General features: G+C 55.3%; 1 protein-coding gene across 1 annotated transcript in view; it reads left to right on the top strand.

Moving 5' to 3' along the window:
• The first annotated feature begins 9,341 nt into the window (after window positions 1–9,341).
• Window positions 9,342–26,067, top strand: part of ARHGAP8 (Rho GTPase activating protein 8) — a 45,529-nt gene continuing 28,803 nt past the window's right edge. Inside the window, exons 1-4 of the mRNA XM_045872356.3 lie at window positions 9,342–9,393; window positions 17,863–17,950; window positions 21,424–21,555; window positions 25,327–25,413. Coding sequence (XP_045728312.1) covers window positions 9,342–9,393; window positions 17,863–17,950; window positions 21,424–21,555; window positions 25,327–25,413 — 359 coding nt within the window. The remainder of the gene's footprint in view (window positions 9,394–17,862; window positions 17,951–21,423; window positions 21,556–25,326; window positions 25,414–26,067) is intronic.

The raw sequence follows: 26,067 nt of genomic DNA, 5'->3' as shown, positions 1-26,067 counted from the left end.
TAAAAGGGAGGGAATTGGGGGCGTTTCCGGGCAGGAAGATTAGGGTAATGGGAAAGGACGAACTTCCACCAGACAGGAAGGAGCTTCATGTCTGTAGACAAGGATTATTTTGTGTTGCTCTCAGATGGCAACAGTTTGCAGAGTTATAAAACAGCTCCCAAAGGATGGAGTCAGATAGCCCAGAAGGGTGTCTCTGTTCTAGAAAACGTATAGTTTTCCATCAAGGCACAGGTTTGCCCCACACCTATGAGAAGGCACCTGCGGGGACTGGTAGTCAGTGCAGGAAATCTGCTGGTAGCGTGAGATTTAAATAATAGTTCAAGATCCTTGATGAGGAAGGGGACTCTCATTGCAGAGACCAGCCTAGGAGTCATAGATGCATCCTGATGCAACCCAGAGCAGCACCTTGAAGAACTTCCTGGAAGGCATTCTGATATGACAGAATTAACTGGTTGGCACAGGGGGTGGAGTGGGGTGGTGGAATGTGCCAATGGTTACTCTCCTCTTTGCATTTAAAAGAATATGTTTGACATTTCCCACCGTATTTGGAGTCGTTCGGGTTCTAGGCTCGAATCAGGAGACCTGGTTTTAAGATCCAGCTCTCCACTGACTTGCTGTGTGGCTTTGGGCAAGTCCCTTACCCTCTCTGGGCCTCTGCTTTCCTGCTGTACAATGACAGTTGATGGCACAGTATGTTCACTGTGGTCCTTCCTGGCGTCACTGTTTTGTGGTTCTGATAACCCATGGGAAGGAGAAATCTGAGTGTGTAAGAGGTTTGTATCAGGTTCTCCAGGGATGCAGAGCCAACAGATACGTATATATAAAGATTTTTGTTTCGAGGTATTGGCTCATGCAGTTGTGGAGACTAGCAGTTCTAAAACCTGTAGGGCAGCAGGAATTCTGTGTTGTAGTCTTGAGGCAGAAGTCGGTCTCTGAAAAAACCTTAGCGTTTGCTCTTAGCGTCTTCAACTGATTAGATGAGGCCCACCACGTTATGGTACATTATCAGCTATGCACAAAGTCAACCGATTACATTAGTCACATCTACAAATACCTTCACAGCAACATCCGGGCTAGTGTTTGACCAAACATCTGGGCAGCACTGCCCAGAGGAGTTAACACATAAAAAATCAACCATCCCAAGGCCAGTGGGACCAGACTTAGCCTGGTGCCAGAGCCCACTGCTCCCCTGGATGCCTCCCAGCCAGTCAGCACCACCTGGGCTCCTGGACCTGCAGAAGACAAAGTGGCTGTGCCTGGTGGGAACAGGATGCTGGCCTCCCTGAGGAACTCCCAGGCTCCTTAGCGGCAGCAGCGGGAATGGGCTTCCTTCTCCTGCCCTGGCCATGCTACCATCCTGTGTGGGGTGGGGTCCCACTGACCCCATGCAGCAGGGGGAGAGGAACTGTCAGACTCTGGTGCAAACCCTGGGAGCACTCCAGGATGGTGGGGAGAGCCTTATTTTACTCTCAAGTATAGGATTGCGGGGGTGGGGGGTGGCTCCCAGGGTTCACCCTGATGGATCCACACCCCCACCCCCCAGACTAGCTGTTGCCACAACAAGGCACTGATTATGCGTGGCATGCCCACGTCTGAGCCTGCAGACTTCGAAACAAAGCTGCCTGAGCTTTCTGAGGTAGGCGATCTGGGTAAAGGTTTTGAGTCTGTAAAGAAAGAAAGAGTAAATATCACACTGTTTGGTTCAAGCGGACTCTGGAGGAAAAACAAAGCCTTCTTGGCTTCAGTGGCTTTGAACTCCCACCTCCCAGCCGGTTCCTTGCCAGGACCTCCAGCTGCGCTCCTCGGCAGGGAGGCCTTTCCCCAAGGGCACAGGAGCAGGAAGAGGCCTGGGTCCGTTCTGGTCGTTCACCCTGGTGGTCAGAGCCTCCTGCGAGGCTTTGAAGTGAGAATGTTCCAGATGTGCTCTCCACTGGGTCAGGTGGGTCAGGTGGGTCCCTCAAGACATGCCCCCAGAAGGTTGCTTTCAAGCTGTTGGTCTGGCTTGTAGCAGGTGTATCGGTCCAGGCTAGCCCACAAAAGGGGCGCGTGTGGGACTCGGGAAGCTCTGGGGGTGGGGACAAGGCGGCCCCCTTCCATCATCGAACTCCGGGGAGCCCCCCTTGCCTGGCGTGAGGGATAGCAGAATGACAGGGTGGCAGGGAGTCCCCCACAAGACGGGGTGCCCCCCTCCCTGGCAGCAACAGCCCTTGGCACCCTTGTGCCTGGCCGCCAGTCTCGTCGGGTGCCCCCGGGACAAGTGACTAAGGTGAGCCATGTTGTCGGCTCACAGGGCTTCCTGACCAGTGCTCTTCGCAGACCAGCAGCCGTGGCCGTGGTCAGAGCTGTGGGTGTAGATGAGTTTCTTTTCTCACTTTTGATGCAGGGAGGGGGTGGCTCGCAGCCAGGCCTGGTGCCAGCCCTCCCACCCTCCCTGGTGCCAGTGAGCTGCCCCCAGCTTGGGGAAAGCCGGATTTGGAAGGTGGCCCAGGGCTCCCGACGTGGACATAGTGGGCCACGGGGTCCACATCGGGCAGCGCCGGGCCTCCCTTGCCTGGGGCTCTGGGCGCTGCATCCTGCCAGCTGGCTGTAGGGCTCCCCTCCTGTTACCTGCCCTGCCCTCAGAAGCCGTGGCCCCCAGGGTCAGGTGACCTCAGAAAAAGGCAGGAGGTGCAAGCCGGGGGAGGCCGTGGGCAGAGATGGTGGCAGGTCCAGGCACTGGTGTGAAATCAGGGCTTGAGGCATTGGTCTGGAATTGTCGTGTGTGCTGGGGTAGGGGGCAGTGTCTTGGCGAGGGGCCTTGCTGGAGGCGAGGGCCCAGAATCACAGGCAGAGCGGAGCCAGGACTCGAGTGTGCGTGGCTCCCGAGGCCTCACCTGCTTCCCCCTGCCCTGGGCGCCCTCCTTGTGCCCTGCCATGGTCTCCCACCGGCAGCATCCTGGCAGCAAGCCAGGGAGAGGGGCAGGGCAGGGCTCTTACTCCATCTCAGCCCAGAGAGGGCGAAAGCCTGGGCAAGGCCACACAGCCATCAGAGGAGGGAGCCACCCAGGCATCAGGTGGCCCGGGCCCCAGTGCAGACGGGGCAGGACGGGGCAGGATGGGGCAGGGGTGCAGCGGGAGGTGGAGGGAGGAGGCTGGCTGAAACTGGAGTCTGAGCTAGGTCACTGTTGCCATGGCTCCCAGAAGTGGAAATGCAAAAGATCTGTGCCAGGGTGAACCCTGAGAGAGGGGAGAGAGACCGTAGACACGGAGGCACCCTGGGGCTCATCAGCCTCATCGCATTCGCACCTCATCGGCCTCAGTTCTGTTCTGTGGCGAATGGGGATGGTGGCCTTTCTCAGGGCCATGGGGCCCGGCAAGGGCTGCGTTCCTGCCTCCCTCGCTCTGTCCACAGCTGTTTCTTTTTTTTTTTTATCAGAATTGTTCAGAGTACAGAAACATGGAAGGAATCGTAGAGAACACACACATACTTAATTCAAAAATGGGTGCCATCCACTGTGGATTCTCTGTGTGTCCATCTCTTAGCCGAACTCTGGGGAAGCGTCCGGCACGCGAGGATGCGGTCCCGTGTACCCGGACCTGAGGTGCCCCTGCGAACACGCCCCTGCAGATGTCTCCCCTTTGTCCCAGGACTGTCCCCACTGCTCGTCCATAAGCCAGAATTCCAGCAGGCCTCCGTGCTGCACGCGGTCGCTTTGTCTCCTTAGGTCCAGTGTCCCACGGCGCTCTCCCCGTCCCCCCAAACCTGCCCCTGCTTGCTCTGTCTCTCTCTCTCTCTTTTAAATAACAGCTTGCGAAGAGGCCAGGCCAGTTGTCTTGTAGAATGTCTTGTTCTAGATTTCTCTGAGCTTTGCCCCCCGCCGCCCACGGTGTCCTCTCCTGTGTTCTTTGATCCCCGAGGGCTAGTTCTTCGAGAAAGCTGTGCTGGAGGCTTCACTAGATCCACAGGAGACCTTCTGGCAAAAGTCTTCATAGGTGTGTCCCCGGCGTGGCCGCACCCCGGGAGCCGCTGACATCTGCCGCTAAGCTCGCTTGCGTGACTGGGGTGCCGGCCACACTTGTCTGGACACAGTCGTGTGGTCCCCCCCTTTCCCGCACCCCTGATCTCCTGCTTCATTGCAGCAAGGGGCACGGCTCCCACCCCAGACCGTGCTGGGCCATGCTGCTGCTGGCGGCCGGGGCTTTGGGCTGAGTGTTCTGGGGTCTGGGATGTTTGGGGACGATGGCTGGGGGTGGGGTGGGAGGAGTGAGCGGTCAGAGTGGATTATGACATGCACATGTAATCTGATTGTGACTTTATAGGATATGGGTGCCTGTGGATGAAGGACTGGAGGCAATGTGCAGAAATAAAAGTTGTTCACAGGGTTAGGGGAGGCTTTCGTCCCCCTAAATGAAGTCCTTTAGTGTTGCTGTTAAGCCATTTTGCCAACTGGAAATGCACTGAGCAGAGAGAGGGCGAAGGGTTGACTTGTGGCGACATGAAGCGGACCCAGCTCGCAAAGAGATTGTGTTATCAGCCTGGCACAGGGAAGTTTGCATCAAGGGGAGAGCAGTGACCTTGGGGGCCCTGTGGAATTAGGACTTCCAGCTGCATCCTGTGGAGGGAGAGAGCCAGGACTGGGTGTGGGTGTAGGGTTGAAGCTGGCTGGTGCATGATGTGGCTCTCTTGCTAAAGTCAGATTTCCCCCTCAGAGTTTTTGGAAATGAAGTTCATTCACTTGTACCATAATCAAAGAGAAAAGCAGTGATCGTTCTCTTAAAGTAGGAATGTTGAAGTAGTTTTCATCGAGTGTTTCAGTAGGCACGGACTTTTCAAAGAAAAAAATGTAAGCACTCATTTTGTTAGAAGTGACAGGTCCTCCGTAACCCAAACCCAAACCCAAACCCAGGCTTAAGCAGAAAAGAGGATTTATTGGATCTTCGCATTCAGGTGCAGCTGGGTCCAGGTGCATGATGTTTTAGAGGACTGTTTCTCTATCTTGTTCTGTCTTCTGCCTTTGGCTTCATTTTTCTCATGTTCCATGTGGTGACCTTTGTTCGTGCCAGGCCCATATCCTCTCAGTTTTGGGTCCAGTGGAATACATTTAAGAAGTGTCTCCTCTCGGGATGCCTGGGTGGCTCAGTCAGTTAAGTGTCCGACTCTTGATTTCAGCCAGGTCATGATCTCAGGGTCGTGAGATCGAGCCCCATGTTGGGCTCTGCCTGAGCCTGCTTAAAAAAAAAAGTATTTCTTCTCAGTAGCTTTTATGGAAGTCTTAGAATTCAGTCTGCTTAGAATGGCGGCATGTGATCACTCCTGACCTCATCTCTGTGCCTTGGGGAATTTGGTGCCAGGATTGGCCAGGCAAGGATCCCTCGTTCCGTCCTTGGTGCCCAAAGTGGAGCTTCCTTCCACGTCGCGCGGGCTCTGTGTGCCTGTGGTATGCTCTTGTACTTCTGTGCATACGTGCGTGTGTGTGCATGTGTGTGTGTACGTGTGTGAGGAAGAGGGAGTGTGTGTGTGTGTGTGTGTGTGAGAGAGAGAGAGAGAAGGTGGGGGGAGTTCCTGTAGAGGGGGAGGGAATGCTGGTGGCCAAGAGGACAACTGTCCACTCTGTCTAGCTAAGAAGTCCCTTCCCGTGTGACTGCAGGCCTGGACTCTGGCCATAGCACAGACCGCGCAGGCCACACGGGCCGGGGACGCTGGGCCCCTGACGTCCCTGGTGTTGGGAGGCGGCCTTCCTGGCCAATGTGGGACCTCAGCAAGCTCCTTGCCCTATGTCGGTTGCCATATGTTTCCGGTGAGGTCAGCTCCCTTCCTCCTGCTGACCTTTTCCTGTTCGGGTCCTTCTCTCAGCCTGAGCACTTTTGAGGGTACACATCTGTTCCCCTCTGTGTCGGGGCCCCGTTGCCCTGCCCAAGACATGGTTGTCAAGTGAAAGTTCGAGGCCTGTGTGACCCCCTGTCCCCGCCCTCCTGCTGCGGCCTGGGCATCCAGCCACGTGGGTCCCAACCCCTCTCCCGCCTCCTTCCTCCAGGGAACTGCACGCAGCCTTTCCACCTGCTGGGCAGCCCTCCCTGAGTACCTGACACATCTGACCCCCAAACACACAACAGCACCCAGAGACAGAACGTGGCCAGTCCCTGTGCCCTTCTGTCAAGGTAGGCACCTCGCTGACCTCTGTCACCATAGGTTCACTTTGCCTGCTTCAGGCTTTCTTTCTTTTTTTTTTTTTAAGATTTTATTTATTTGAGAGAAAGCAAAAGCAAGAGAGATCACAGAAGCAGAGGGAGAAGCAGACTCGCTGCTGAGCAGGGAGCCGGATTCAGGGCTCGATCCAAGACACCTGAGCAGGTGACTCCCTGACCTTTGGCTCGGTTTTCTCATCTGTAAAATGGAGATGAAAAATAGCACTTAGCCTACAGAGAGTTTTGCAGAAGAAGAAGAGGGCTTGAGCAAGGTTTTAAATTTTTTTATATTCATAAAACATTCTTCTTTACATTGTCAGCCATGCATTGTTTTAGTTCAGATCACGTATGTTCTATTAAGAGCAATACAGGCTTCTGCAAAAATGAAAAAAGGCTAAATGTGGGAAAGTAAATGGATTTATTAACCCTCATCCTAGCTCTCTTAGAAAACGGCATTTTAGCAACGCTGTGCATTTCCTTTTGCTATTAAAAAGCGGGCCAAAGTGTATGTGCTCTTTTCACCTGCGTTGTTAATGTTTTAAAACACCTTTATTGAGATATGATTCGCATAATATATGACTAACCCGCACAAAGCCTACATAGTCCAGTGTTTTTAGCGTCTTCACAGAGAATGTGCACCTGTCACCCCGTCACTCTGAGGATGTTTTCTTCACCTTAGAAAGAACCAGTCCTGCTTGGCTGCCGCTTCCTTAGTCCCCATCCCCCCTGGGACAGCCCCTGGCTGTTACCAACCCGCTTTCTGTCTGTGGCCTTGCCGGTTCCGGACATTTCGTATAAATGAAATCATGTCATCTTTTGTGACTGGCTTCTTTCGCCCAGCGTCACGTTTTCAAGTTTCACCCGGGTGGTAGCAGGTATCAGTACTTTATTCCTTTGCGTGGGCAAATATTCCATAATTTGGGGACTACCAGGGATTTCTGTAAAGATTTGCACAGGTACTGAAGCATTATCCTGGGCCCAGAATAACCACGTTTGGTAACTCCTAGCTGTGCAGCCACGAGCAGTTCTAATTGATCTTTGCTGGCCTCGGTTTCCCCCTCCATAAAATGGGTGCAGGAGTGAGTGTGCGTTGCTCTGAGCAGGCATGATGGTAGCCTTGAGGGATTCGGCCCTGATAGTGCTGTTCATGCTCAAGGTATGCGCCTCCCCTGCGGCCCCCTGCCCTGCTCTCCTGGGACATGGGGCTGCTTGGTGAGAGGGAGCTCCAGCCAGGGGCGCCAGGTCCTGAACAAGAGGCAGTCACATACACGGCCCCACACCTTTGGGGCTCCAGCTCCCTGGACCTCCCCCACGTGGAGGGTGGTGGGCTGGGCAGGTGAACAGAGGTGGAAACGTCGTCTTGACTTGGGGTCTTGGGGTTCAGAAGCGGGTGCTTTTTTCATGTTAAAGAGAGAAAAGCAAGCCAGGCGCTCGAAGGGCATTTCCTTCATTCTTTGAGCCCTCGCGGGTACCTGTGTGTTAAATGTCCCCCGGTTCTCTTTGCTTTTCCCACAGGGTATTGGAAACACCCCATGCCGGGGTCCCCGAGAGGTGGCATCGGAAAGGTGTGCCTGGGCCGCCCTGCCCAGCAGCAGAGCATGTCCCGGCTGGACTTGGAGATGCTGGCCGAAATAGGTAAATGTATGTTCTCCTTCCAGCCTCGTCCTGTGAGGAGATCATTGGCGTATGTTTGCTTTTAATAGATAATATATGTACATGGGAGGCTTAAGTGGAATAATATCCTCATTCGCTACTTAAGGCTACCCAATAAGCTGCCAGATTCTGTATCCCCATCTTAAAGACAAGCAAACTGAGGCTCAGGGTAACTTGAAAACATGCCCGAGGGCACCCGGTTGTGGGGGCCAAGCTGGGAGGAGAGCCTCTCCCTGGGATCGCCCCCTGGCGTTTTGGTTAAGATCCTACATGTACGAGTTTACCTGCGAGGCTATTCCTATTATGTGCACTGGGGATTCATTTTCCTCCCTCAGGTTTACAGTAAACGGAGTAGATCCTAAGAACCCGCTGAAGGCCTGTAGCCCTGAAATAAACAGTTTTCTGTTCTGCATCCGGCATCAGTGTGTCCCACCCAGATGCGGGAAGCCTCGGCTAGTTTTACACCTGCTGCTGATTTGCTCCTGAGGACCCGTCATTGTGCCTTCCAGTTTGCTCCCCTTGCTGCTTAAGGGACTGTCCACTGCTTATCTGTCAGGATGCTTCATGTGGCCTTCTTCCCTGTGTCTGTGTCTCTTCTCTTCGCACCAGAGCCCCAGTCATCTGATTTAGGGTCCACCCTAATCCAGTATGACCGTGTCTGAACTCATTTCATCTCTAAAGACATTATTTCCAAATAAGGTCCCATCATGAGGTTCCAGGCGGACATGAATCTTGGAGGAACACTCCACCCAGTGCATCTGGGGACCAAAGTCTAGCCTGAAATTTGAAGGTCTCATTCTTTTTCCAGCTGAAAACATTTCAGCGTTGATTTGTTTTGCACAAAGGAACCCCCTCTACTGAAATTAAACTGGAAGACCGTCCTTTGTCCTCCTTCATAGCACAGTAACCCATTTCTGCCCTCAGCCCAGCTGTGGTTTCCTGCTGGCTACCAGTGTCTACATCGTCCAGGAGGGCTTGGGTTGGTTGGAATTTGGAGCTGGGAATCAAGTTCAAGTCCACACTCCACTGTCCATGAGCAGTGTGACCTTGGGCACTCATTCCCCGTGTCTGAGCCTCCGTTTCCACTCCTGTCGGTGTGGAGGGCAATATTCAGCCCCGAGGTCTCATTTTATCCCTCCATGGTTCTGCACACTGAGGAGGCTCAGTGCATACAGAGGTGGGCGCATAGTGGGTGCACAGGAGGGGTGGGCACACTACCAAGCAGATGCATAGTGGGGTCACACTGAGCAAACGCATAGTGGGTGCACAGGAAAGGTGGGCACATAGTGGGAGCACAGCAGAGATGGGCACATAGTGGGTGCACAGCTAAGGCATGGTGACTATCCTATAAAAAGACCCAGGAGGCCCCCTCATTGCCCTTCTTCCTCGAGAAGACAGCTGACTTCCTCTAATCCTCGTTGTCTGCCATAGAGCTGCGGAAAGATGAGGAGCAGGCAGCTGCCCTGAGCATAGTGAGAAGGCCGTTGGTGGTGCCCTCGGCTGGCCAGGACCCCGTGCTGAGCATGAATCACCCCTTCTACGACGTGGCCAGGCACGGCATCCTGCAGGTGGCAGGTGGGTCACAGCTGGGTGGTCCCAGGAACACTGACCGTGCCATGTGGGCCCCGTGGCACAGGGTGGGTTCATCCGGGCCACTTCCCTCCAGCTGGCTGTGGCCCCACAATGAAAGCCACAGTAGGAACCAAAGCTCCTGCCTGTGTTTGGAAACAGCTGACGACATCGGGGTCCTCCAGAGGGACGGGACCAGGAGGATGTAGAGAGGTCCACGCGAGAGGAGGTTTATAGTCGGGATTGGCTCTCGCTTGACAGTGGAGGCTGAGAAGTGCCAGGATCTGCCATCTGCAAGCTGGGGACCCAGGAAGGGCCTCTAGTCTAACCTAGCCCAAGCTCTGGAGAACCAGGAGCGCTGGTGTCCCCCAGTATCTGAGGGCTAGAGAAAGTGGATAGCCCAGCTCAAGCAGACGGCAAATTCACCCCTTTGCCCTTCTGTTCTATCCAGGCCCTTAACAGATTGGATTCGCCCTCCTGCCTTGGGGAGGGCGTTCTTTACTTGGTTCAAATGCTACTCTCCTCTGGAAACACCCCTCACAGACACACGAAGAAATAATGTTTTACAGCCATCTGGGACTCCCTGAGCCCAGTCGAGGTGACACATGGCATTAGCTGTCATAGGCAGTGACCCTAACATCTCACCTCTTTGTCCCCTGCGCTGAGCTCCATAAACATTAGTCCCTAGCCCCAAGGAGCTGGAATCTTGTCAAGGTGATGATGAAACAGAGGAATGGTTCTCAGTAGTGGGAGGCCCCCAAGACACAAATGGCAAGTATTTTGGTGCATGCTCCATGCAGAGGACCAAGGAGAGGTTGGGGATTGGACAGCTGGCCAGCCATTTCGAGCCCCAGATATTCATTTTGGAGAACCTTTAAGGTTTAGGGAGCAGGGATGGTTGCTGGACCCTGTGTGGGAGCACAGATCAGGTGCCCACAAAAGGAAGGCAGGAAATAGTTATTTTTCATAAGAATAAAAAATACATTATTTATGTTAATATGCAATGGATTATTTTTAAAGATTTTTAAATTTGATTTAAGAGAGGGAGAGAGAGAGCACGTGCATGAGCAGGGGAGGAGCAGAGGGAGAGGGACAAGTAGACTCTGTGCTCAGCGTGGAGCCTGATGTGGGGCCCGATCCCACGACCCCAAGATCATGACCTGAGCCAAAGTCAGGAGTTAAATGCTCAACCAACTGAGCCACCCAGGCGCCCCTGCAATGGGTTATTTTTAAATGAATGAATAAATATTTTAAAATTTTCTCTTTTAGGTTACTAGTATGGTCAGTTTCTATAGAAATAACCCACCTTTTAAAAAATTTTAAGACTCTTTGAGGACCGGGGCACCTGGGTGGCTCAGTTGGTTGAGCCTCCGACTGACTCTTGGTTTCGCTCAGGTCATGATCTCAGGGTCATGAGATCAAACCCCGTGTCAGGCTCCGCACTGAGCTCGGAGCCTGCTTGGGATTCTCTCTCCTTCTCTGCCCCTCCCCCAGCTCACACATGCTCTGTCTTTCTCTAAAATAAATTTATTTATTTATATATATGTAAATAAACATATGAAATCTTTAAAAACAAACAAACAAGTCCTTGAGGCCGTCAGTAATTTTTTAGAGTATCGATGGGTTCCAAGACCTAAAAGTCTGAGAAGCGGTGGCCTTGCACATGAGCTGTCTAGGCGGATGTCCCTTGCACGCTCGAGAGGCATATGTATCCCGCAGCGCTGGGCAGAATGTTCTGCGTATTTCTGTCAGGTTCAGTTGATGAGTGGTATTGTCTAGATTTGCCTCCTTCTGCTTCTGTGTCTACGTCTATCAGTTGTTGACTGAGGGCTGCTCAGAGCGCCCATGGTTGGAATTTGTCAGTTTCTGCCTCTGATTCTGTCCGCTTTTGTTCCATGTGTCTGGACACTTTGTTTTTGGGGGCACATACACTTAGGGTTGTTGTGTCTTCTTGATGTGTTGACCTCTGCATCGTTTCGAAGTGCCTTCCTTTACGTCCGGCCATGCGCCCGTGATGACAGCCACGTCTGACGTTCATGTAGTCGGGCCAGCTGGGCCAGCTCTGTTCTTACTGGCGTTGGTAGGTAGGCCTTCTCCATGCCTTTCCCTTCATCCCTTTACGGATGAAGCGCATCGCGTATAGACAGCTTCCCATGAGATCTTTTTGTACTTCCGTTGAGGTGCCTCTTAGCGGGACCACGTCCTCAGCACCTCGAGGGTGTGCTCAGGAGTCTACACTTGGTCACGGGGCTCTGGGGAACGTGAGGCAGAGGGCCAGCACTGTGGGGCTTGTGGTTTAGAGTGACCCTTCTTGCCGCCGTGTGGGGGGTGCCGATGGTGGCTGCGTGGGGCCCCAATAGGAGCAAGAACAGTGGTCTGAGTTCATGCTGTGGAGAGAGATTTTCAACGTCAGGCTGGAGGACCAGCTGAAACCTGACTGGGAAGGGGCCCTAGCAGAGTGGGATGAGAGTTCAGTCAAGAGATGGGGGCCCTGCCTCATCTCCACCTGCTGGGCTGGGGGCCTGGGGCCGGGACAGGGTTCCTTCCTGGAACGAGGCTGTGGTGGCCCCGCGGTTTGTGGTGGGTCCTTCAGGACCTAACGTTAAGGGTCTGTGGGCGCCTTGAGCTGTGGGCAGATTCTTCCAGAGATGCTCTGAGGTTATCATGGTGGAACGCTTGAGCCTGTCCTCAAGCTACGGGTTTCTGTGCTATGAGTGATGACAGCTTGGGTGGCAGTCCTCAGATTCTGGAGAGTTCTCCCGTTTTAGATCAGAGTTCTCACTTAAACGCCAGCTTCTTGAGACATTTAACTATCTTTAGAGAACACCTGAGGCCCTCAGACCCCCCCTTAAAAGATGCCAGCCCAGCCAGAGGTCCTCAGGAGTCAGGCAGAGGCTGCTGAAGCAGAGCCAGACAGAGACAGCTCTACACGTGGCTGAGATAGACCTCACTGTCAAAGAACTAGAGCAACGGAGATCGAGACACTCCGACCCGGAGGAACCACCGGTTAAGGAGAGAGAAATCAGCATCCCCGAAACCACCACTGGCTTTTCTATCAGAGCACCTGGCGAGAGCCCCTGGCATTCCCTCGCTGAGGGTCAGTCCCCTGCCCCCTCCTCCCAGCCTCACCCGGGCATCCGGCTCTGTCCCCTCGTCCCTAACTCTGGTTCAGGCTCCTGTGGGGCTGGCTCGCCCGGGGGACAGTTCACCACCTAGAACCCTTCCCTCTGCTCCACCGGGAAGCCACGTGGGCCACCCTCTGACTCCTGCCAAGGGGTCTACTTTGGGCGTGAGCAGACCTCACTCCCCACCAGGGGGACCCCCCTAGTTTCCTCTCTGGGTGTCACTTCCCCCAGAGCTGGACATGCAGAACTGCAGCTAGAAATTGGAGTGTTGTACAAAGTAATATTGAATGATCTGTCTATATTTAAGGGGTGTGCACGTGGCCAAATAGAAGCTTTGTAGAATTGTAATTCTTTAAGATAGTGTTTTGTAAATAAAGTTGATTTCAGCATTTTAAGAAGTGGTCACCGTCTGGAGCTCAGTCTGGGGCCAGGGCTGTGAGCCCAGAAGGACATGACAAGGGTGGAGAGCGGGGTAGGCGGGGGGTGGGTTTGGGCCCGAGGAGCAGAGAGGCCGGAGGTGTAATCCAGAGACGCAGAGGTGGTGAGAGAGAAGAGAAGGGGGGGACAGGCGGATCTGGTCCTCCTGGATGACAGGTTGCCGCCCCAGACCTGGATCTTTCCCCTCAGTTTAGATTCCTTCCCTGCAGGATGCAGACAAAATGGGCCTTCATGTCTCCTTTTATTTCTGCAAAAAAAGATGAGCAGCCTTAAAACAAAAACCCAAAGAGACAAACTCCCAAATCACTCCTGGTTAGATTGCGACTGCCTTTATTATGCATTTTAATCGTCCTTCACTCAGAGCAGATGACGGATCGTCTGGAGTGCGTTCCCGGAGATGGCTCCGGGAGCCGTTCCTTTATTCATAAACTGGGCTTCCCCTGTCTCGGAGACAGTGAGCGATGTTGAGTGGTGCACAGTGAGGGGAGGAATAGGGGTCATGAATTAAACTGATGCCTCACAGAATTTGCATTTTATTGATAGTTTTCATTTCCTTCCACATTATATCATGTTGAAGCCTGTTTTCGATACGCTGGCCTGTGTTAGCGGAGAATGACGGAGGGGTATTTACTCATATTGACTGATACCATTAATGCGGGTGCTGCGTTGACTGCTTAGTAAGTGGGAGGCCTGGCTGTCCCGGGGGTTCCTCTGGGCCGCCTGGGAGGCCTGCCCACGGGCGTCGCGGGGTGCTCAGGGGCGGAGGGCGCTGTGCCCGCCAGGCTGGGGGTGCCGCCCTTGGAGCCGGCCAGCTGTGAGCGTGAACCCCGCTCCAGTGGGCCTCAGCTCCCTCTTGTGTAAATGAAACAGCATGCCTGGAGACACCCAGCTCTGGCCTGTGGAAACGGTCACATTTATTGAGCACTTACTATATGCCAGGGCTATGCCAAGACTTGATTGAAGTTACTGACTCAGTCCTTCCCAGCCAGTGTTTTTTTTTTTTTTTTTTAGATTTATTTATTTGAGAGAGAGAAAGTGTGGGGAGGGCCAGAGGGAGAGAGAATCTCAAGCAGACTCCCTGCTGAGCGTGGAACTTGATGCGGGACTCAATCCCACGACCCCGAGATCATGACCTGAGCCAATGCCAAGAGCTGGGTGCTCAACCGACTGAGCCACCCAGGTGCCCCTTCCCAGCCACTTTTATTTTTGAGCCTGTATCTGCAGAGCGGCAGAGAGGCTGGCTTGGGGCTGCCTGGCTGTGAGGGGGCAGGGATTCTGTCCCCACAGCCAGGGCCTAGCCTGTCCTTCTTCTCTCCTTTTTCACAAACCCAGTGTGCCCACCGCCACACTCGCTGTAAGCTTCGTGAGTCTGTCCAGTCTGAGTAATGCTGGGATGTTAGCTTCGGGGACATTTAGAAATCTGTTGACGTGAAAAGAAAATGCTAAGTTAGTTGCCCTTTTGATTTTGAGGGAAGTATAAAGCCTTCACTGGTAGCTCAGCATCCTGCAAGTTGATGAACTGTGCAACCAGTAGGTGCATAGTTAAGTGTTCGTGCAGTGAAGGAGTGAACAAGTCAGTGCTTTATACAAGCAGCATGAGAAGGGACTGGGCCAGATGTGGGCACTGGGCTCCCAGCCCCCTTCTGTGTGTTTGCCTCTGGCTTGCCCGAACTGTGCTCTGGCCAGGGATGCTTCTCACCCTTGTTTGCGGATGGTGGATAGACAGGGCTCATGGCCTGCTCAGTGCCCCTCACGCCCTATCGCTGGCTGAACGGAGTCCAGACTCTGCCCCGGACCTGCCTTGTCTCTGCATGCCCTCCACCCTCTGGGCCCGCTGACCTGAGCCGCAGTGTTACGTCCCCTCGCCTGGCCAGCACAGCGCCTCTCAGCAGCCACGGGTCTGGGGGCCTCGGACAGGCCGGGAACCCCTCCCACTCGCTCTCGGCAGACCGGCAAACCAGGGTCAGGAGGGAAGCGGGGCCTGTGGTCTGAGCAGGGCAGGGTGCTGGTGTCTGATGGAGACGTGCCACATCCTGGCCTTGCCTGGAGGGTTGGCATTCTTGGACACCAAGCCCCTCCCCAGTCCTGGAGGTCTCTGTCCCCCACCTCCTCATTCCCTTCCACCATACAGTCTCTGCTTGGGACGCCCTGCTCCGGGCCTCCCTCCACCAGTGGCCGAAGGGCCTTTGGAATGACCCATCAGATGGTGTCCCTTACTTCCCCTCCTCACTGGCTCCCCGGTGTCAGCTGGGTAAAGTCAAACCCTGAGTGTCCTCATCCCTGTGGCCTTGACCTCTCCTTCCACCATCATTTCCCATGACAACCTGCAGCCCGCGGGGGCACGTCTGTGTCAGACCCCGTGCTGTTCCTCAGCCGACCGGGGAGTCCTGTGAGCAGACGTCCGCTCTGCCCTCAGCAAGGCCTTGCCTGTAGCCCCAGTTCCTGCTTCATCTTCCCTTTCTGGAGCTTGGCCTCTGCGTCTCTGGCCTGCTGGGTGGCAGCCCCTCCACAGCCCTGCAGCGCACCCTCTGGCACAGTAGGTCATGGTGGGGGTGCAGGGTCGTGCGACACGGGGAGGTAAATGACGTGTCTGGCCTTTGTCCCTGATTCTTGGGAAGTAACCTCTAAATCCTTGAAATTTCCCAAGTGATAGCAGCTTTGTGATTCCTGCTGGTTTATGCCAGAGAGGAGGCCCCCAGGGGACCCCGGGTCGTGTATGCTGCCAAGACAGCTCAGGACGGGGCTGCTGAGCCAGAAGGACCAACCAGGATCAGAGGGTCAGTGCTTTGTGACCTCCAGGGGCTAGAGACTGCGTTCAGTCCATTGCCAGGGAATCGATCTGGATTGATCGATTGACCGAGCTGCGTATTGATTGAATCATGACTCCGTCAGCCACACCCTTGTGATGAAACCAGTAAAGGGCTCTGGAGCCATGTGCCCTGGGTGGTTGGTGACGTGTCGATCTGCTTGACTGCAGGGGGAGAGGGCAGGGGGGCTCCATGTCCAGGATCCTCCCACCCTGCCCCCTGCGTCTCCCCTTTTTTGCTGGTCTTGCTTGGTGTCCTTTATGATAAAATGCAAGTGAGCTAGTGAATTACCGTTCGTGAGGGGGTCGTGGGAACCTCTGGATTTGTAGCCAGCTGGTCAGAATTGGGGTGGCCTGGGGACCCCCGACCAGCAGCTGCTGTCTGAAGTGAGGACCGCTCTGTGGAGGATGGAGCCCTTCGCCTGTGAGGTGTGGCCTAAGCCCAGCTAGGTGGAAGGCACTGGAGACGTAGCCTCTGGCTGCTGGAGCCCCCCAGTTTCTCAGGGGCTTGTGGAGCTGGGCGAAGACCCCGTCCCCACATCACTGTCCTTTGCCCGTGACGGTGGGGCCAGGCGAGGGCCATGTCTGGTCCTTCTTCCCACAGCTGAGTGCACAGTGGGCCTCCAGTGAACGCTTGTTGACCTAGTCTTCCATTTGCCAAATTATTTAGTACATCCCGAGACTTTCCACTTGGCCTGATTGACGATGATAACGCCACTCGGGGTTCTTGACCTTTCATCACGGACGCTAACTTTCTCTCCCAGCTCTAGGGGACATTAATTCCCGTTGCTTCAGTAGCCACACAGAAGATCCCAGCTTGAGAAGCAACACTGTCCTTTTCCCTCGTGCCCCACACGTGAGCACAGACACAGCTTGGCCACGGGACCCTGGCCTCAGACGCTAGAAACTGTGTGGGAGACGCTCCCCTCCTGGGCACAGCCATTGAAGGATTTGTGCCCAAAGCCCCCATTTGGTGAGGCTTCCGGTGCAGTCCTTCCAAACAGGGGCTTTCTAGACACATGGGGGGCATGAGCAGAATCCCTAAGGAGCCTCGGAAATGAGAAGGTGCTGTGTCTGGAAACCGGAACAGCTCAAGAATTCTGAGTATCAGAGTAGCTTCCGGGCTCCTGGGAAGATCCAGACGTGTCCTCAGTAACAAGCAGCCGTCCTGGGTGTGCAGTCAGGGCAGGGCACGAGCATGCACGTGGGTGTGCCTGTGGGCGCGCGTGTGTGCGTGCGAGCGAGCGTGTATGCTGTCCCGACTAGTTCAGTTCAGAGCTGGAGGGGGTGGGAAAGCCCTGCTCTCATCCTCTCGTTTTAAGTAAACCCCTGGAAACAGCTGTAAATCCTTTCTTCACAATGAAAGTGAGTTTAAAGTGATGTAATTTCTAGAAAGGTATTTGCTTTCTTCAGGCTCTAGAATCCGTCTTTCAGTCAATCAGTGACAGATTATTGGACATAATTTGAGGACAGGCATGGGCAACGAGCCTGGGTACTGGGGACACAGATGATCAGACAGGAACCGGCCCTTGGGGAGCACCTCCCTCCCCGCCGCGCTGTCCCACATGTGGTGAGCACCACTGTGTCAGGAGAGTTGCAGGGTCCCTGGGGCCACGCTGAGGGCCAGCACTGAGCATCAGGACTCCTGTATCCTGTGAGGTCATGTCCAGGGGTGACTGTCCCCCAGACCACCCCAGCCTTCTGCAAGGCCCAGAGTCCTGGGGGTGCTCAGGGCGACACTCTGATTCTGTGGGGAGGAGGCAGTGGGCAGGGTGGCCAAACACTAGCTGTGAAGCCAGATGCATCTGGGTTCCAGCCCGGGTGCCCTTGGCCAGCCGTGCGGCTCTGCACTGGGGACTTAATCCCGCCAGGCCCCAGCTTCTCCGTGCGGGCTGGTGCTGAATGTGAGCTTCGCTCCTGTACACAGCGTCGTATAATAGATGCTCACTCGGCAGGTGCCGTCTTTGCTACCTGCCAGCCGCCTGTGCCTCTTAGGTCAGGTGGGGCTGCTCGGGAGGCTCCCGTTTTCCGTGAACGCCTGGGGCTGTTCCACGAGAAGGTGGCCCTGGGTGCTGCTGGGGCTCACGCCCGTGTCTGCTCCTGCAGGAGAGGACCGCTTTGGAAGACGAGTCATCACCTTCAGCTGCTGCCGGATGCCCCCCTCCCACGAGCTCAACCACAGGCGTCTGCTGGAGTAAGTCTCGTTGGTGCCCGCCTCCGTCTTGTCCCTTGCTGCTGGTGTCTGGACGCTCTGGGTGTTGGTATGCTGCTTCCGGTGCCTCCTTCCTGGTGGGAGCCTGCGCCTCGTGAGAGGTGCTGGGCGGGTCGGTGCGTCCTGACCGCAGTCCCAGCACTGCTCCCATGCCCGGTTCTGACCGTTCCGGCCGACCCACTTCTCCACCCACGGCATAGTGCGCAGTGGCCGTGCCCGGAGCCCCCAGCTCTAATGAAAGCATGAGCGGGTCCCAGAAGCACGTGAGAGCCTTTGGGGGTGGTTTGTGAGAATCCCCTTGACCCAAGCCTCCAGTCTGGTCCGTTAAAGGATCTTCTGACAGCAGTGGGAAATACAGGGTGGCAGCAGGAACCCTGCTGGCCACAGGGGCTCAGGAGTCTTTAGCCCACACTGCTGCTGGGTGGCAAGATCTGCCATGGAGTCCATGAGGTCACCCCGGGCAGCGAGCTGGCGCTCCTGGGTGGTGCTGGCCTCCCTCCAGCATGCTCGCACATGCGGGGCACACAGAGAGAGGGGTGCCGGGTAAGGGAGAGCTCCTGTCTGGGGTCCTGCAAGGTTAACATGGGTCCCTTGCCAGATTATTCCTTCTGCGGCATCACAAACCCATGACCTGCGGGTCAAATGTCCCTGAAGGTACACTGCTGGGCCAGGAGGTGTTCAGGATTTGTTTCCTTGTAAAGACAGAAGGATCCCCGACAGAAAGCAGGAGGTTGCAGGAGGCAGGGTAATCGTTCATGGCTATGGGCTTTCTTTTGGGCCATGAGAATGCTTGGGAGCTGGATGGAGGTGGTGGTTGCACAACATGGTGGATATGCTCAATGCCACTGAATTGTTCATGTTAAAATGATTAATGTTATGTTACAAATTTCATCTCAATCCAAAAAAAACAAAAACAAAACTACCTCTGACAGTAACGGGTACATTGTGTTTTTTCATGTGCCTGCCTCAGAAACCTTCACTACCAGAAGGAAGTGGTCAGCACAGCCTCTGTGAACAGTTGTGTAGGTTGTTGACTGCACAAGGGCAACACAGTGATGGGCTGCCATCCAGCTGCCGCTGCTCTCACCCAATGCTGGAGGGTGTCTATCTAGAGAAAGGAGCACCTTTTTCTAATTTCCTCAAAGGTGCCCTGTGGGCTTCTTGGCCTTGCTAGGAAGAGCGCCAAGATGGAGTCTTTTCCATGTTTCCATGGAAAACATTGCCACCGCACACACCATCCTCCCTCTCCCTGTCCAAGCAGTAGCTTTCTTGTGGCCAGATGTGCACTCCTATTTTTGCAGTGGGTGAAGAAATAAGTCCGTGTCTTTGAAGCTCAACCAGTAATTTAGTTAATGACTTCCTGCGCTGAGCACGCCGAGTGCCAGATGTACCCGGACAGGGAGAGAGCTCGGCTTGCTCGCGGGAAGAACCAGGGAGCGCGCTGGGCCAGGGGAAGGGTGCCTGCTTGGACCGGAAGTGTCCAGGTGTCCAGTGTGGATAAGTGAGCTGACCGGAGACGTTCCCCTGGTCTCCCCTCCCAAGAGTTGGGAAATGCAAAGGAGACCATCCATGCAGGATTGAGGCGTTCCTGGCAGTGCGGGTGCTCTGTGGACTTACAGATCTGAGCCTGGCTTCTGTCTTCGAGGGGGACAGAAGGATGGCCTTAGTGAAGAGTTCCCCGGTGGATTAGTCCAAAGGGTGTTTGAGCAAGTGCGCTGGAGAGTGTCTGGGCGCTGGGCCTGCTTCCCCAACAGATAAGCCCAAACCTTGGACACATCAGGTCAGCTTTGCCTTGGGTTTATACATCAGAGACGACAGGTGAGAGTGCGTGGCTCTCTGGGGGCAGGACAGCGTGGGCAAGAGAGTGGACTGCTCCATTCACATCCCGGCTCTACCCCTTCCTGGTTCTCCTCGGCCGGCCTCAGTTGACTGCTCTGTAAAATGGGCCTATAGTGCCTGCCTCCAGGGCTGTGGTGGGGATTAAGTGAGAAAATTCGTGCAAAGCCTGCTGTTCAGAGAGTCAGTGCTTTGGGCCGAGGGCGCTCTGATGATGCTTATAGTCAGACGAGCAGAGGAGAAGCTGACATCCTTTTGTGCAAGATAAAGATCCCCCCTCGGTGTCCTGAGCCGCTGAGCACTTGCAGACAGGCAGGGGCTGCTGGGTGTTTCTCCTGGAGCTGTGCTGCGGACGCTTGTCCCCAGGAGCACCCGGCCCACACCCATTGGACCCAGAGCTCCCGGCAGGCTGCCTTGGCAGGGCACACAGCGAAAGCAGGCCTACTCCCTGCCACGGGGTCATGGGAGCCGGGCTGAATTAAGGACGAGATGTGCTTTAGGTGATGCCTCGGGCAGCCCGGTCTGACCTGCTCGATGTTGGTGGCCCCTGCCAAAATGACGAGGGACGTTGGAGCTGTCCTCCTGCGGGTGGCTGGACGAGGCCTAGGGCTGGAGGGGATCGTGGAGCTTTGCGGGACTCATACTGCGGCGTGTGGTCATGTGACAGAAGCAGGGCAGAGTCAGGACCCTGCTTTATGTTCACGAGAAAAAACGCTCAGAGCTAAATCAGGAAGGAAGGAATTGCATGCTCCTAGAGACGCAGCAGAATGGCTCGGGGTCTGTCCTGGGTTCGCATCCCAGCGTGGCCTCTCTTACTTCCCGCCGGCTGCTACTAACTCATCACTGCAGTTGGGTGGTGTGAAGCAGTGCATTTATTCTCACAGCCAGAAGGCTGAACCCAAGGTGTTGGCAGGAGCCGGGCGCCCCGTCACTCTCCGCTCTGCCTCTCTCTTCTCAGACACAGCCCCCTTCTGTGATTTCCCTTTTTTTTTTTTTTAAAGATTTTATTTATTTATTTGAGAGAGAGAGAATGAGAGAGAGCACGAGAGGGAAGAGGGCAGAGGGAGAAGCAGACCCCCTGCTGAGCAGGGAGCCCAATGCGAGACTCGATCCCGGGACTCCAGGATCATGACCTGAGCCGAAGGCAGTCGCTTAACCAACTGAGCCACCCAGGCGCCCTGTGATTTCCCTTTTTTTCTGTCCTGTTGTGACACAGGTGGTATGTTTAGCGCCCGCCTGGATCATCTAGGAGAAACACCCACTTGCGACAGCCTTGCCTTAGTCACACCTGCAAAGACCCTTTTCCGAATAAGGTCACATTCACGGGCTCCTGAGATTTGATGTGGATGTCTCTTCTGGACCACTTTTTGGCCTGTCACATCCGCTTGCTAGCTGGGTGACCGTGACCTTCAGGGCTCAACCTCTCTGAGCCTCCTCTAACAAACGAGGACGGGGCCCCCTTGCAGGTGGGCCCCCACGGGCCCTGGATGGGTCCCCCTGTGACCTGGTGGGGCTGGCACCCACTGGACCACCACGGCTTCTGTTCTGGGGAAAGCATCCTTGGTTTCGGTGACAGTGACAGGGTGATTTTCGAAGCCGAGTCTGTGCTTTGTGCCCAGGTACCTGAAGCACATGCTGGACCAGTACGTGGAGAGTGATTACACCGTTGTCTACTTCCACCACGGGCTGAACAGCCGGAACAAGCCGTCCCTGGGCTGGCTGCAGAGCACCTACAAGGAGTTTGACAGGAGGTGTGTGCGCTCGAGCCCTGGGGGGGTGGAGGGGGGCCCAGGATCGCACTGAGTGGTGGGGAGCCCGGGTGAGAGGAGGGGTCGCGACTGCGCTGCGGGAGGCGGGGAGCTAGGCTGAAGGAGCTTGGGGTGGGTGGGGTCACCTGCCTCCGGGCAGGGGCTCTGTCCAGCCTCATCATCCAGGGCAGGGGCGACCAGACAGTCCGTACTTGGGCTTCGCGGGCCCTCGGATTTCTGTTGAAACTCTCGTTCTGCCGCGTAGCCCAAGAGCAGCTGCAGATAATAAACACACGGGTGGGACCGGGCTCTGGTCAAACTTGATTTATGGACGCCGGGATGTGAATTTCATGTCATTTTCACATATCCTGAACTGTTACTCTCTTAATTTTTTTCTCCAACCCTTAACAACGGAGAGCCCTTCCCGGCTTTTGGGCTGTGCAAAAGTTGGTGGCCGGCCAGATGTGGCCCGTGTACCCTAGGTCACTGACCCTGGTCTAGAAATGTGGCAAAGGAGTACGACCATGCAGCTGTCTTCCAGATGCCCCTCATGCTGTCTCCACACTTTACAGTGTACAAGGGGCTTTCTGGTGTCTCTGTCGGAGAGGTGGGCAGCGTGCTGGACAGGTGAGGACACACAGGCCCCAGAGGGCAGGTGTCTCTCCCTGTGTCCCTCACCTGCTCTGTGGCGGGGCTGGGGCCCCACCTGAGACCCTGTCTCCCTGTCCCACCTGACGCACCGCACCTCTTGCACACAGCGTGGAGCTGGTAGATGTTTTCTTGAGTGACGTCATGCATAACCATCGACTTTGTAGTGTATTTGGCTAATAGGCTGCCCTATCTGGCCTTGTGTGGATATCCTGGAATCCTCTGGGTGTCCCTTCTCAAAGGCCCTTCATACCTCTGGTGGAAATCTTCCTATCAGACCTTTGAGTAGGTGGGATGGTGGCCAGGAGTGCCTGATTTCTCAGAGCCTGCCCTCCTGTCTTTTGGGTCCATAGACTCTTCGGAGGAGTTTCTTGGCTTTCTGTCCTGTGTCCTATAGGGAAAGGATTGTTGCCGCACTTTGCGGTCATTTACCTGACACCGTAAGTACCAGGCGAGATGGAGGCAGCCAGGCCCCAGCTCCGACCCCTCTTCCGTGAAGCTTTCCTGGGTTGTCCCTGGAGAATCAACAGCCCCTCCCCCGCGGCGTCACTGTCCCTGAGCACATAGTGTGTCTGCAGAGCAGCGTGTTTGTCCCCCCGTGCTCTGTTGCAACCCCCTGACCCACCTCTGTATCCCCTGCGTGAGGGAAGGTGGAGCAGCCAGGTGGGGCCAGGGGTGGGTGCCAGCGTTCCAGCTGGGGCGGTCAGAGAGGCCAGATGGAGGAGGCGGCCTCTGAGCAGCCCCTGGAAGGGATGGGCAGGGTGTTGCTAGGTGGCTGACCCGAGAAAGAGTAAGGTGGCCTGAGGTTCTGCTGGGGGAGGGCTGGACTGGGGGATTCGCCTGGGGAATCGTGGAGGGAGGTGGCAAAGGGCTGGGGGTGTGCTAAGGACGCCAGCCCTGGTTTAAGGAGGCAATATGAATGACATGTTCAAAGTGGCCTTTTCCAGAAGCTCAGGCTAACAGGAGGAGATGCATATGTCCCCTGTGTTGAGCCGATACAGATAAATTATCAAAAGGAAGGAGGCAAACTTGTCTCCTACTTCCCACAAAGGTGGACCAGGAGGTGGGGGTAGGATTATAGACCTTGGCTCGATTGAATCATAAAGGACAGACATTCTAGGCATCAAAACCAGCAGTGGAGTGTCTCCTGGGGGTAGTGAGTTCCCCATCACCAGGGGTATGCAAGCGGAGCTCCAGATCCAGTTTGGTGAGATTTGTACCACAAGAGTTTCTGCCTGCTCTCGCTGTACCCTGGTGGGTTTCCTGCATTCTTTTCCTCTTGGCTGTTGACTCCTGGTTCTCCAGACTGTTCTGCCAGGTCGCTCCTTTTAAGGGAGAACCAGTCTACACACGAGTGTTGTTACCCCCTTCCGGGAAGCCACCTCCACATCAGGATGGACTCGGTGGCAACAGTGCTCTGGGACCCTGGACCACCCACAAGTCACTGCAGCTCCCCCTCTCTGCATTGAGAGCCTTTCTTTTTGTAATTAGTTAGTATTTCCTTGGGAGATACTTTGTAGATACTTGCTCCTCATCAGAGTGTCATGTCCTAGCCTTTGCCTCCATTGCTCGTTCTCGGCCCAGTGAGAACTCTGATGGGGGCCAAATGGTGCTTGGAACTATTGGCAATTTACCGTAAGGAAGAGCTTACAGTTCCGGCTTATTTATATCAATGTGGACTTGCGATTTCCTGTTTCATTCAATGGGTTCTAATCCACGACTGTGTTTAATGTTCAGATTCAAATGCGGCCAGGTGGGTGCCCTTCCAGCCTGGCTCCTGTGACCCTCAGATGTGTCCCGTCACGCTGAGCACTGCCCCTGCAGAATCTCTCACAAGCAGGGGCTTCAGGCACACCTTACATTGTTCTCCGCCCGCCCTGGGGTCTGCTGTTTGTCTAGGAGCCCTGGTTCCTTTCAGTGCGGGTGCTGTCCAGGGGCCAGGGTCTGGAAGTAGTGTGCTTGTTGCTTTTGGGGTGACTGGCTCCCAGGCCCTATGCATGGACAGTTGGGGTGTTTCCACACTTGTCCGTTTCTGCCGGGAAATCTCACCCCCGATGCCTACAGCTGTTCCCTGCAGCTCAGGGCTCGCTCTGGTGTTCTCTCCCTCTGCATCTGTCCCCCTCCCCTCTGGCAGCGAGAACCCTGCTGATGTGCTTACCTCTCCGTCGCCCAGCATCTGACTGATCTCACTGGTCGTGTTACCCTCTCGGACCACCCCGCCACTGCGCACCCCCTTCCCGTCCCGGTGCATCCCCGTGAGGAAGCCCTGCTCACACACCCAGCGGCTCCAGCTCACCTCCCCTGGCTCTGCCCCTCCCCTGCCCGCCCCCCCTACTCCCAGGTCTGGCCAGGAGGCACCCTGGTCCACGTGTGATGCCCAGCTCTCGGGATTGGGGAGGCTGGCTTGTGACATGGGTGGGTCTCCTGCCCCTGTGGCCAGCTTTAAGCTACCAGCATGACGCCACTGGACGCAGATTGGGGGGACACTCGGTGTGGACTTCCCTTATTCAGATGCAGCAGACAAGTAATGTCAAGGGCATAGGAAGGAGTAAAATAATGAGCAGGTGATGAGTTTTGAATATTTATCACCTTGGTGCTTAATACGATTTACTTAATTATGTGTTCATATTATTTAATATGTTTTTCACCACTGGTTCCCCAAATGCCTGGAATTCTGACAGTCAGTCGGCTCTTGTGAGTGGGTAAGAGCTGGCCGGCGTCCTCCTGGCTGACCACATGCGGCTTGTGCGGACGCCCCTCCTCCCCTCAGACGACGCCCGGCCGGGCCACGGCCACCCTGCCCGCCCTCGCTGTCTCCACCCCGGGGGTGGTGCCAACCTCCTTGGCTCAGCCTCATGGCCTTGGACTGAATTATTCTGGAACGAGGGGAGCAAGCAAGCCAAGTGGCACCCCATTTTTTAAGTGGGCGCCCCATACCCCGTGGTGTGGGTGCAAACCGTGAAGTCGGCGGTGGCAGACAAGAGGTCCTGATTTCCCCCCTCAGCTTTTGGTTCAGTGTTCTTAAATTGGCCCTGTTGTCTTAAGCTCACGGTTAAGGCTTCGTGGTTACTCACCTTAGGGTGTAGGGCTTGTTGCTCTGAAGTCATCTCACGCTTCCCTCCTTAGGTACAAAAAGAATTTGAAGGCCCTGTACATTGTGCACCCCACCAACTTCATCAAGGTCCTGTGGACCATCTTCAAACCCCTCATCAGGTATGTGGCATTCTCAGCAAGAACCTCACTGGGGCGGGAGGCTCCATCCCGCGGGCTTAGGGCCGGGGGATGGCTCTCCCTACGTGGCTTTGTGGAGGTCTCATCTCTGGGGCACCCATGTGTCTGGGGTACGCCGCCCACCCTGTGGCTATGGCGGGCATGGGGCTGACGGTCCTGAAAGTCCTGAATGGGAACACCAGCTCACGATACTGGTGAGCTTTGCACCTGGTATTTTTAAATCCCACCCTGGCCACTTTATGCACTTGTGTCAGGGGTCTCAAAGACCACCTCAGGTTTGGTGGTTCAGTGCAAGGACTCACAAAACTCAGACCAGCACTCATTCTAGAGAGTGTGGCCCACGTGGCCCTGCCAGGGTGGTCAGCTGCGGCTCCCAGATCTGCAGGCTCTGCTTGGAGAATTTCTGGAATAGCAGACCTGAGTCTGCTCCCGTTTAACGCAGGGAGAGACTTCCGTGGCTAGAGTTCCTTTCGTCGTAGGAGAATTGCCCGCCAGTTTTCCCACGGCTTGCCCGTCCTTCCGCCGCAGACCCATTCCTGTTAGGAAGCTGGGATTTTGTCCGTCTGTTCTGTTGCTTAGCCAGGACCAGCCTGCTGGTGCTGTACTTGACATTGTGCGGAAGCCAGTGCCGGTGAC

The sequence above is a fragment of the Mirounga angustirostris genome, unplaced genomic scaffold (assembly GCF_029215605.1).
Source record: "Mirounga angustirostris isolate CCGP_5_RB_7025 unplaced genomic scaffold, mMirAng1.0.hap1 SCAF_5, whole genome shotgun sequence".
In the NCBI taxonomy this organism is placed as follows: domain Eukaryota; kingdom Metazoa; phylum Chordata; class Mammalia; order Carnivora; family Phocidae; genus Mirounga; species Mirounga angustirostris.
Note: the sequence above shows the minus strand (reverse complement) of the source record. Positions and strands in the feature narration are given on the sequence as shown.